We start from the raw sequence: 12,994 nt of genomic DNA, 5'->3' as shown, positions 1-12,994 counted from the left end.
TTTACCAGGTGAAATTAAGGTATAGTGGTTAAGAGGAAAGAGTCAAGAATCTTAAAAAGCCAAAAACTCTAGAATATCTGACAGAAAGCTTACCACGTTTCTAGCCCTTAAATACTTTCTCAGTTACTGTATTTTAAAATACTTTTAAAATGATGTTTATTGTCTATTTTATGGTGTTTTGGAATATTATCAGTCTTTTGCTTAGACCCTCTGGTTTGTCTAATTGTTTGATACTAAATGCTTGGAAGTAAAAAAGGTTTATCATCTACTTTAATTAGTTGTCTAATTTTAGGGAAGGGTAGCACAAAGAATTAAAGAATTCTAGCTTTGCTAGAAGTATATTTATTTAACTTTACTGCATGTTCATCCTTCCCAGAGATGCTAAAAGGATCTTCTGTGTTCAGAATATTGCAAAAGGCAAAATGAAAGGAAACAGAAAATAAAAAAAGAAAACAGCTTTTTCCCCCCCTTTTTCTAAAAAGCATGCTCCCTCTGTTTCTAGTTCCTAAATGAAACTTATCACAATATGATGGAGAACTTCTATAAAAGAAAACAGACTTCTTAACACTTTATAGCAACATCCAACATTATGGACATCTATTTCTTATAAAAGTGAGGGCTCAGATACGTTGGGTAATCCCAACTTTCTGGATATTAAAGGAGAGAATGACTGTCCTTCAGGCAGCTTAAGTCCTAGATTACTTCTGGGGCTTAAATGAGATCCTGGATATATGTTGACCATAAACACAAACTGGAGTGTTGATACGATATGTTCACTGTCAGAAGTGTCACTTATAGTGGGGTGTTTTGTTAGTCACAATTAGTCCTCATTATGAAGTAAATCAGCCTCAAATTTTGACTGTGTAAATTGAAACTACTCCAAGAATTTTCAGAGTTTGTTCTTTGTAATGCAGAGTAAATCAATACACTGTCTAAACTTCTTTCCTTTTGGTCGTATACTAAATATGCATGTTACACTGAAGTGAACTTTTGGTACGAAATGGATCTCAGTCTCCAAAAGGATTTCCCAGATTTTGATTAATAAAATTAATCAGTCTGAAGAATCTGCCAAATTTTCAGAAGTTTGGGACCAGTAAATTAAACTAATTATAGGTGTTAAAAATCACATTAAATATTTGTACATGCTACTTCATTAAATATTTTCATACTGAAGTGCAGTGCTGGAGGCCATGTTGCACATGAAATAAGGAATGTGAGTTGTAAATAACTTTTCTTATATTTCCAGATTGCGGGACAAAAATGCTAAGTAAAAAGGGAGTGGTTTTACTTTGTTATTTCCAAGCAGCATCAGTGTTCTTAGCTTGACTGTGAAGCTGAAGGGATGACAAAGTTATCTGAATCTAGCTACAGGGGAAAGAAGAATGCAATACTTTGTACCCTGTTAGAAACTGTTCTTGCTTGTGCATGCCTTAGTTCACTGATTTCTGTATATAGAAGCTGAAGAAAGCATTGATCTAAGAGCTAGATATACAGATTTTATTTTTTCCAGCAAAAACACAGGAAATACTGTACTATGTTTATACAATGTCTAGTTGATTCACTTTTAAGAAAACTATTTCAGATGCACAGTAGAATGCTAGTTGTCTTCTTACGTGATAGCTCCTTAGGCCTTGAATACACCGTAATACTATAGTCTATACTCTGAATCCAGAGTAAATATTACAATACCAACTCCACAAAAGTCTTACCAAAATTAATTTAATGTAAAAAGTCAAAGTCTGTTTTCCCACATAACAATTTCTCCATATTACCTGACCAAAATCAGTGTGTTAACATAAGGACTCCTGGGAAGTGCTCAGAAATAAAAATTGTTTTGAAAGTTTGAGGTCATAAAATAATGTGCTATTTAATCTGCCATGTTTAGTGTGTGAAAATAAAGTGGGAAAATTGTACTCTTTTTAGTCCAAAGTCACAAATAGAGCTGCAGTAGTGCAATTCAGAAGTGACTGTGAAAGCCAAGGGACTATGCCTGGTGCTTTTGTAGTTCCTTTGGAGCAGAGTCAGTAAAATACCAAGGTCTATACTGATTGCAGAAGGCTGCCAGAGCACAGTGTTCACGGTGACTGTACAACTACTGCTGGCAGGTCAAAGTTATGTGCGATTGAGAGTAATCTCAGTGTTACTGCAGGGCAGACTGGAGATAAAGTCTGTAGACTTCTAGGAAGAATTTAGTTTCTTTAGTCTCTTCAGAAATGAATTGGAAATAGCTGAAGAGGACATCAGCAGAGCTGTACTGGTTTTATTCCCATCTAAATCAGGTACCATGGGAAATATAAGGAAGCTGCTAGGCAGTGTAGGGATGGCATCAGGAAAGCCAAGGCTCAGCTTGAACTAAACTTTTGCAAGGGGTGCTAATAAGAACAAGAAAGGCTTCTACAGGTACCTCAACCAGAAAAGGGAAATCCAAGAAGGTATACCTCCCCTAGTGAGTGACACAGGCAAACTGGTAACGGACAAGGAGAAGGCTGAGGTACTCAACAACTTCTGTGCCGTCGTCTTCTTTGATAACTGCTCATCACACATCCCTTGAACAAATGGTTCAAAAGGAGGGGATTGAGCAAGCATCATCCCTCCTGTTGTGAGCGAAGATCAGGTTCTTGACCACTGAACCTGAATATTCACAAGTCTATGGGTCCTGATGAGATCCATGCCAGAGTCCTGAGGGAATTGGCTGACGTAGTTGCCAAGCCACTTTCAGTGATACTTGAAAAGTAATGGCAGTCAGGTGAAGTCCCTGGTGACAGGAAAAAAGGCAACATCACATCCATTTTTGAGAAGGGTAAAAAGGATAACCCCGGGAACTACCAATTTGTCAGTCTCACCTCTGTGTTGGGGAAGATCATGGAACAGATCCTCCTGGAAGTTATGCTAAGGCACATGGAAGATGGAGAGGTGATACGGGACAACTAGCATGGCTTCACCAAGGACAAGTCCAGTTTGACCAACCTAGTGGCCTTCTATGATGGTGTAACTGCATCAGTGGACAAGGGAAGAGCCACATATGTCATCTATCTGAACTTTAGTAAGGCCTTTGACATGATCCCCCATAACATCCTTCTCTCCAAATTGGAAAGACATGGGGTTGATGATAGACAAAGAACTGGCTGCAGGATTGAACCCAGAGAGTGGTGGTCAATGGTTCCATGTCTGCAATGAGATTAGTAATGAGTGGTGTCCCCCAGGGGTCAGAACTGGGACTAATACTCTTTAATATCTTCATCAGTGACATTGACAGTGGGGTTGAGTGCACCCTCAGAAAGTTTGCTGATGACACCAAGCTGTGGGACGCAGTCAAGCACTCCTGAGGGACAAGGTGCAATCCAGAGGAACCCAGGCAGGCTTGAGCAGTGGGTCCAGGAGAACCTCAAGAGGTTCATCAAAGCTAAGTCTTGCACCTTGATCAAGGCAATCCCCACTATCAATACAAGCTGGGGTATGAAAGGATTAAGCACAGCCCTGGCAAAAAGCACTTGAGGGTACTGGTGGATGGTAAAGAGGACGTGAGCCAGCAATGTGCCCTTGTGGACCAGAAAGCCAACTGTATCCTGGGCTACATCAAGAGAAGCATGGCCAGCAGATTGAGGGAGGTGATCTTGCCCTTCTACTCTGCTCTGGTGAGGCCTCACCTGTAGTACTGCATCCAGATGTGGAGTCCTCAGTACAGGAGAGACATGGACCTGTTGGAGTGCATCTAGAGGAGGGCCACAAAAATGATCCAAGGGATGGAACACCTTTCCTATGAGAACAGGCTGAAAGAGCTGGGGCTGCACAGCCTGGAGAAGAGAAGGCTTTGGGGACACCTGATAGTGGCCTTTCATTTCGTAAACAGGAGCTACAGGAAAGAAAAAGACAGTCTCTTTAGCAGGGTCTGAGTTGATTGGACAAGGGGAAATTGCTTCAAACTTAAAGAGGGTAGATTTAAGTTGGATATAAGGAAAAAGTCTCTTACAGTGAGGGTGGTGAGGCACTGGAACAGGTTGCTCAGAAATGTGGTGGATGCCCTGTCCCTGGAGACATTCAAGGTCAGGCTGGACCAGGCTCTGGGCAACCTGACCTTGCAGTGGCTGTTCCTGTTCACTGCAGGGGAGTTGGACTAGACGGGCTTTAAAAGTCCCTTCTGACTCTATGATTCTGTGATAAATGAGATTATAACCAGCTTCTCCAGGATTACACTCTCACTTTGAAAGCATCTTGCCTCCACTGGAAGTGCAACTTCTTCAACAGATTTATTATATTTTAACTTCTCGTATTGTATTTGTCCTCTAACTTTTAGGGTGTACAACACATGTACTGCATTTTTCAGCATGATTTACAATAGCAACAGTGGTACTGATGTGGAACTACTAATTCTGAAAGCACTCAAAGCACTATTAAAATGTAGCCACCTGCTGGCTTTGGAAAATGGAAAGGAGGAAATAAATATGTTAAAATGCTTCTCCTAAAAGTAAATCTGAATTATTATTACTGAGCAGGTAGCAGTGAATGCTTTTGAAGTCTGCTCTATGTCTGGTGGTTTTTTTTTTTTTTTTTTTTTTTGCATTTGTTTAGTCCACATCTCTTTCCTGAATAGTCAAGCCTTCATTCTACAGTCATTCACAAGCATACTTAACTCTTCTACCATACAGATTGTCACATGCAAAGTTGTTAGCAACAAAGGTTGCAACACTTAAATCCTGTCCTTACTAGTTTTTTGCATAACTACAAACCTAAATCAATAAGGAGCAGTAGTCTGCAAAGTAATTTGGAAAGGAATTAATGACGAAAATCAGAAACCGTAAAGACAGTTGTATCAGAAACTGAATTTTGTTGCATATGATTATTTAAAAATCAAGGTGCTAATTATTATAATAACAGATTCTTTACAGAGATTATATGCTGGCAATATTAACAAACCTGAAATACTTGTTGCATATGGTATATGTTCTTCCTGTACTTCTTAATTTGTTCTCAGAATGTACAAGGAATTTTTACCTGATTTCCATTATATGCAAAGCAGAAGTTTAATTTTCTGGACTTTTACATGGTTTAAATCTGACTACCCATTCAGGCCCCAGCTTTGAGGATCATTCCGGTTTGAAAAAATGCTTTACACACATTTGAAGTTAGGCAAACACAAATGTAGACAAGGTATATAAAATTCAAATTGTATGACACGAGTATTAACAATCAGAATAACTCAAAAGAAGACAAGAAACAATAAAGGACATTGATCCATAGCTGGCTGGATATGAGCCAGCAATGTGCTCACATGGCCAAGAAGGCCAACAGCATCTTGGCCTGTATCAGAAATATCCGAATCAGCAGTGATTGTACTCAGCTCTGGTGAGGCCGTACCTGAAACACTGTGTTCAGTTTTGGGCCCCTTGTTAAAAGAAAGACATTGAGGTGTTGGAGTTTGTCCAAAGAAAAGCAACAAAGCTGGTGAATGGACTACAGAACAAGACATATAAGAGTGGCTCAGGGAACCGGGGTTATTTAGCTTAGAGAAAAGGAGGCTCAGGGAGAGAGTTTATAGCTCTCCACAGGCACTTGAAAGGAAGTTGTAGTGTAGTGGAAGTTGGTCTCTTCTCCCAGGCAACAGATGCTGGGACAAGAGGAAATGGACCCAAGAGGGGAAATGGACTCAAGCTGCATCAGGGCTAATTTAGGTAGGAAAAATTGTTCACTGAAGGGTTTGTGGAGCATTGGAACAGTCTACCTAGGGAAGTAGTTGAGTCACCATCCCTGGAGGTGTTCTCATGACATGTAGGTGTGGTGCTTAAGGATATAGTTTAGTGGTAGACATGGCAGTGCTAGGTTAACAGGGGGATGATCTTAGAGGTCTTTTCCAGTCTAAATGATTCTATGATTGTGTAAAAGTAACCAAAACTTGTCCAAGCAGTTTCAGATGTTTGAAAGTGCTTGTGCAAGCGGACACAAAAATGGAACATTATTGCAAGCAAGCTCTGCCCATCAGCAGTCGCATTCTATCCTGGAACAAGAATAGTAGAAAAGAAGATATCAAATAGGTGTGCGATATATGTTATTTCATTGTACACTCAGTAAGCAAGGCTTTGGGGATTGTGAGAGCTCTTCAAAGCCTGTCTCTGAGGAGATACCTGAACTGGCCATCTGGTAACTTGTGTTTGTTAGTGTAGTTTTTATCTATGTATGACCAGTGTTAGCGTTATAGTAGTGATCAACTTTTAGTCTTGTTTTTATCTTCCCAGCAATACTAAAGTTCGTTGGCTGAAAACATGGGATTATTTTGAATTGGAGCCTTAATAAATGATCATTTAGATAAGTATTTTTCAAAAGAGGAGTAATTCAAGCTGTAGGTGGACAACATCTGCAAATGTACCTCTACATGAACTTTTTAGATGGGCAAAAGCAATGTATATGTTGCTGTACTCTTAATCTGTACACACAAATACAGTTAAGAAAGCAGACCTCAGATTTTCATCTTGGTCGAGAGATGCAGAAAGCCTTGATTTGGATTATTACATCTCTGGTGGAGGAATGTTCTTTTTAATTCATCACAGATCAGTGAGATACATGGATATGATAGCTGCTTTGCATTCAGCAAAAGGCATTCATGTTTCTTTAGGTAGTTGAATCAACTGTAGATATCTGAAACCACCGGTTTTGTCACATGCAAAACATGTTAGTTTTTCAACAGTGTAAGCTGAAAGTTTCTTTGAGGCTCTTAACAAGCAAGGTAACTTGCTGCATTGCTTGTATGAAAGCAACTGTAAAGAAAATAGTGAGAGCAGTATTTGGCAACAAACAGAGTCCTGAGAGGAGATTCCTTGGAGAGGCTGTATAGGGAATAAGGAGAGAGTGCACTGCTTGCTGTAGTTTTTCTGGCAGTAATGCTGGAAAAACAGGACTGAAAAACCCCTGAAAAGAGAGGAATCTACCGAAGAAACATTTCAGTTCCCACTGGCGGAAACATCACAGTTAGTTGTAGGAATCAGTGAACTGTGACAATTGTCTCACTGACTTTGTGCTCTGAACCAAAGGCTCAGAGATGATGTTTACCCTTATGGTAGTTAGCTTGAATGGATTAAAATCAATTGAAAGTTTGTTCCAGTAACAAGCTTTCAAATGTGATGTCGTCAATATGGTCTAACTCAGATAAATGCTGACAGATACTTGAGCTTCCAGGAAGTTTGCTAAGAAGTTTGTGCAGTAAATTCAACCCATCCTTCTCTGCTGAAACGGAGTACTGTAATGCTTTTCCCAGCACTTCCTGAATCTCTGCAGAAATCACTGAACCGCAGCAGTGAAAGCAAGTGCATTCTTCTGACTCGCCCCTGCTCCCCCTTGTGAGCCGTGCTGGTGACTATAGGCAAGGAGTGCCCTGAAAGCTGTGATACACCACTGCTGATGTCAGTAGGAATTTAGCTCTTTCTGCTGGTGTAATTGTGGCCTAATATTTCACTGATAGCTCTGCATTTTGTAGTGAGATCATGTTTGACTCAAAAAAATTTCCTGTGGAGAACATACTTGAGAATCCTGGGTACTTTGGTGCTACCATCAATAATGTGATATTTTACAGACCTTGTTGCATTTTCTCTCATGCAATGAACCTGTAATGTTTTTGGAATATAAAAGGAAGTAGTAATCCTAGGTGAATTAAATTTTCAGCTTCTGGCTCAGCTCTGCCCTCATTGCGATCTGTAGGACTTTTACTATTTAAATATTTTTTTATTTGTAAATTATGTAGCTTTAAATGCTCTTAGAGTAACAGTAATGAGAATTATAGAAATATGCATTAATATTTTATATAAAATGTCCAGTATTGGGATCTCTCTGAATACAAAGTGTTTGAAGATCTTTGTTACTATTTTTGAGTGACACGTTGTATACCCACACCAATTCTGTTATCTGATTGCTAATTTAAGCTCGATTTCTAGATATATTTTACAAAAATAAGGTGTGTACCTTGAAGGCAGTTCTTCTGAAGAAGGCAGAATAGTATGCACACGTGTTGTAAGCTTCATATCAATAAGTTTGTCTTGTGAACTGGGTCCTTCAGAAATGATCCAAATCTTCTATACAACTGGATGTCTAGGCCACACAGGAAGCAAATTTTCCTGTGCACCTTTGATTTTCACAACTCAGACTCCCGTAACTACAGCTACCTTTAACAGACTCCTTGGAATACTGGCTCAGTGCTATCTGAGGTGATAGAACAAGGGGAAATGGTTTCAGACTTAAAGAGGGTAGATTTAGGTTGGATATAAGGAAAAAGTATTTTACAGTGAGGATGGTGAGGCATTGAACAGGTTTCCCAGAGATGTGGTGGATGCCCTGTCCCTGGAGCCTTTCAAAGTGAGGCTGGATCAGGCCCTGGACAACCTGATTGAGCTGTGCATGTCCCTGTTCATTGCACGGGAGCTGGACTAGATGGGCTTTAAAGGTCTCTTCCAACTCTAAGGATTCTGTGATTCTATGACTACTATATTCTGTAATTTAGATCCACACAGAATCACGCAGAAATCAAAGTACTACTCAAAGTCATTAGTGCTGCCTCCTGCCCCTCAAATATAACTTCATAGCTGGCAGCAAATCCCAGTCAAATAGGAAGCAGGGGCCAGTCAGTATCCCTTACTCTGTCCTGATGCTCTCTGCCCTAAGTGAACGAATTCAGACACCCATTAGATGAACAAAGAATGAGAGTGCAGTTATTACCTTGCATGCTGAAGACAGTCCTGAGGGTGATGAAGCATACTTCAAGCATGCTTCTACCCATCAACATTCATTCTTGCAGCCCTGTTTACATGGCTTTGTGACCCCACTGGACCGCTCCAGCTCTGTAGGGTGAAAGCCAGGTGAGCGCTTCAACAGCTTCCTGGTCTTCGCAGCAAGCGCAGTCACTGACTGATAATCCTCCATGGGATCAGTGTACAAGAAGTATATTTTGGCTTGTACTCATCCATCAGCTCAGCATTTATGAGTAACAGAACCGAATTTTTGTGCATTGCTTTGTGTTTTCTAATACTAGCTGTACTATTTAATGCCACCACCTGAAGTATAGGACTCCCCAGCTGAACTTTCCGTATACCAGCTGCACAAGGATTGTCAGGCCTCCAAGCTGTGGCAAAAAGGACTGTGGCTCAGTCAGCATCCCTGTTTTTCTGTATGATTTGTAATTGTATGAGACATTTAAGACCCTCCTATTTGTAGAAAAAAAAGGCCCATCACATTTTTTGAATGAGATTGCAGTCCTAATACCTGATTCACTACCCAGCCCAAAATTTGACATCCTGCAGCTCCAGCCAGGTAGGGTATTTGTTAACATTGCTTTATTCTTCTATGGGATGGAGGCTTGTTGTTGTTCATTTCATTTACTTGCTGACGTGCTGCTAGACTCTGCCATATTCTGTGGCAGTAGTGACTGTGATAACCGACATAGAAATCTGCTGCTTGTCTCACAGGGCTCTCAGGCACCTCAGGTCTACATGGTGCAGTGTGCTGCAGAAGCAAATAAAGTGTCGAAAGATACGAGTGGCCTGTTGCTATGCCAGCTGGGCACCATTCTGCTGAGCTGCCTGTAGCTTCAGGTCACCATCGGCTTGGCTTCCTCCCTGCTCCTCTGGGGGATGGAGCGAGGCAAAAGGAAAAGGGAAGATATGTGGCATAGGAAGAGACAGTGGCTTCTCTGTTGTAGGCAGGAAGATCTGTTGCCTCAGAGTAAATCCACATGTGAGCTAAAATCCTGCATCTGCTGAGCTCCCATGCTGCAGGACTAAAGGTAAAAAAGTGCTTCTTTATTATTAACAAGTCGGGTGTCACCAACTGGTATCTCAGCTGATAATGACCATCTTCCTTAATTTGCGGCTGATGAGATGGATAATCTTTTTCAAGTACTTACTGGTTTGCTTCACCATTCACTGCACAATTGCAAGCGTTTGTCACTTGGGAGAAGCATATACTTAGAGGGTTTTTTTTTTTTTTTTTTTTAATGTTCCACTTTAGAGGGCTTTGCATAGTTATTAGCTGGCAGCAGCGAGCATTATGCACTTCTCATTTGTTTGTGGTTCCTGCACTTCCTGCTGTTAGCAGTCCAGCAGAGAGCCAAAGGAGGAGCATGCTGGCGTGGTGGTGCTCAGCTGTTCTCAGTCGATTTCTGAAGAACGTTACCTTCAAGCAGAACTATTTATGAATATGGAAGTTTACATACCATCAAAGGTAACTGGGCAGAATGACTGAGGTATGCCTCGCGTGCAGCCACCAGCTCTCTTTTCTCTTTGTGGAACTACCACATCCCGTTCCGCAGAGTTTTTTGTGCCACACAAAACAAGGACACACTCCTTTTCAGCCCAGTGCTGATCCTCGTGTCAGGAATGGTCAGGTTCAGTGAGTGCTTTCTGCATAACTTGTAGGGCTTATCACAAACTCACATACGTTTGTGAGGGTGAGCATAGTGAAGCCACCAGGTGCTATGTTTTCCTTCCCATTTTGCACAACAAATGGGATGGGACAGTTCCTCTCTAGTGGACTCGTCTTTTCCCCTGAGGGCTTTCCAAGACTTGCACCCTCAGATGAAGTTGCTTTGTGTCCTCTCGTATTCCCTCACCGCACAGCCGTCCTGTTTGGTAATTTTCACTTTAACTTTCCCACTTGGTAGGGCTGCACTGGGACGGCCCCGCACACCCGTGGGTGGCAGCCCGGCTTCCCTCACAGGGCAGCGGACGCTGCCCGGTCCCGCAAGCGAACCCCACACCGAGGGGGTGCGCTGCCTTTCCCGGCCCACGGCCCGGGGGCGGGCGCTGGAGGATGCTGCGGTCGGGGAGCGGGGCGCGGGCTGACGCAGAGGAGGCCCCCGCCGCGGCGGGCGGGCAGGCGGCGGGGCGCCGCTGGGTTGAGGGGCGGTGCCGCCGAGTCGAGTCGAGTCGAGCCGAGCCGTGCCGCGCTGTGCCGCGCCGCGCCGTGCCGTGCCGTGCCGCGGTCGGCCGGGCACCGCTGCAGGCTGGCCCCTTGCGGCTGCCTGCGGGGCGGCGGCGGGCGGGCGGCCGGGATGATCCGGTTCCGGAGCTCCAGCATCAGGTCGCTGAGCCCGGAGATGAAATGCACCGTGCGGCTGCTGGACGACTCCGACATCTCCTGCCACATCCAGGTGCCGGCGGGGACAGAGAGGGGCGGCTCCGCGGGCGGCGGCGTCCGCATCGGGAGCGCGGCGCCGGGACGCGGCTGCGTTCCGGGCCCGGGCGGCGGCTCGGCACCGCGGGCGGCGGTGGGGCTGCATCCGCGCCCGGATCCGCGCACCTGCGGCGCAGTGGGAATCTGCGGCCGTTCCCGGAGCCGCGGGACGCTGCCGGCGGCGCGCGTGGCTGCGGAGCGAGGGAGGGGACCCGGGCGTGGGGCGCGGGGTGGCGGCGGGGAAACCGCTCGGCGGTGCTTCCCGAGGCCAGCAGCGGGAGCAAGGCCCGCGGCGCGGGAGTGCTGCTCGGGAGGCAGCGGGCGAAGCGGAGTTCTGGCGCGCGTACCCGCCGGTGTAACGCGGAGGGTAACTTACAGCGGGATTCTCAGTGGTAATAGTGTGCGCTTGAGCGGAAAGCAACTTCGCGGCAATCACCGTTACCCGGTCCCTTTGTCCCTTCCTATTCCTTCGAGGAATGAGGGTTGGGAGGCAGAGGGTAGGAGTCCTCCGTCGGTTGTGGGTGCTGCCTGTGCCGAGGGCTGCCAACCAGAGCCAAACTCGGGCGGGTGGTGTGGGCTCAGAGACCCCTCAGATGCGAGCCTTAGAGCAATGCTCACCAGCAGATCTGCACCAGCACCGAGGTGCGCTAGCGACCAGATAGGAGGAGAGCGGTCCTTTAGGAAGTTACTGGACGCTCACAGTTGATCTTTACTCTCATTTCCCTGTGGCGGTACGAAGCACCTAGAGTTGTAAATCAAGTCAGCAGTCCTGTACAAGGACCACCCGCATCTGAAAGGGTGCAGTGACATGCAAGGTACCTCTGCACTTGAACCAAATGCTGTTTTTATTGGTTGCAGTGAAGCCATTTCATGCCAGTTACGCTCGGCCTCTGGAGCCTGGAAGTAGCAGGAAATAACCAAAACATCTTGTCTCCTTATTGCTGTGGTGCTCTGTTATTGAGTAGTGTGGCTGTGAGATCATAGCTTTAACATGCAGGGAGCAGAATGGCCTGCAGAGTCTTTTCTCAGAGCTTAATGCAAGCTTTGCATCAATTCTCTGCTTTCTTCACAAATGAGTCTCATTAAGCAATGGAGAACTTAAAAATGTGGATCTGGGGTGGCAAGGATCATTACAGCTCTGCAGTATTAAAGTGCAAAGATTTCCTTGTGCTGCAAGTGTGCCCTTTGGTGCCCGTGAGGCAGGCATCAGCCAGCCCTGTGTGGTGCGGTATGGTGCAGGGCGAGCAACAGCTTGGGGCGACCGAGTCACGCTGGGGTGCATCGCATCGCCATTCCTCATTCCACGTCTTGTATGCACAGGGGAATGGCATTCTACACCACAACTTAAAATGTTTTAAATATTCTACTTCCAAGAGTAATCCTGAAAATTGAATTACATTGTGAACTCTTCTAGAACTGGCTTTCCTGAACCTCTGCTCCAAAAAGACGTGAAAGGTGGGAAGGGCTCAGATTTTTCCTACGACTGGTAGGTACTGAAATTCTGCATGTAAATGCAGATCCTGATGTTAGAAAGTGTTAGCTCATGGCCACTTCAGAAACATCCAGCCAAGGAGGAGGAGGTTTCCTGCTCTGAGTTACGTTGCACTCTTTCTGCTGCTTTGAACTGCATATATACGTGTAGGTAACTGCTCCCTATTTATATACAGAGGAGATGTAACTTCACTGTGCAGTTCATTTATTCTCTTAGGCATGTGCAGCTCTTGAAACAACTTTGTACCTTTAACCTCTTGATCAGATCTGTATTTGAACTTTAAGGTGGACAAAACTTCCTAGGAACTTTCACAGCACTACAATTGTATTAGTGAATGGAAAGAAATATTACAAG

General features: G+C 44.3%; 1 protein-coding gene across 1 annotated transcript in view; it reads left to right on the top strand.

Annotated features, from left to right (window-relative positions):
* Positions 10,975 to 12,994, top strand: part of FRMD3 (FERM domain containing 3) — a 143,310-nt gene continuing 141,290 nt past the window's right edge. Inside the window, exon 1 of the mRNA XM_021380323.1 lies at positions 10,975 to 11,125. Within this exon, the coding sequence (XP_021235998.1) occupies positions 11,027 to 11,125 (99 nt within the window). The 5' untranslated portion in view covers positions 10,975 to 11,026. The remainder of the gene's footprint in view (positions 11,126 to 12,994) is intronic.

The sequence above is a fragment of the Numida meleagris genome, chromosome Z (assembly GCF_002078875.1).
Source record: "Numida meleagris isolate 19003 breed g44 Domestic line chromosome Z, NumMel1.0, whole genome shotgun sequence".
Classification (NCBI taxonomy): Eukaryota; Metazoa; Chordata; class Aves; order Galliformes; family Numididae; genus Numida; species Numida meleagris.
The sequence above is the reverse complement of the archived record's forward strand: the minus strand, read 5'-3'. Positions and strand labels throughout refer to the sequence as shown.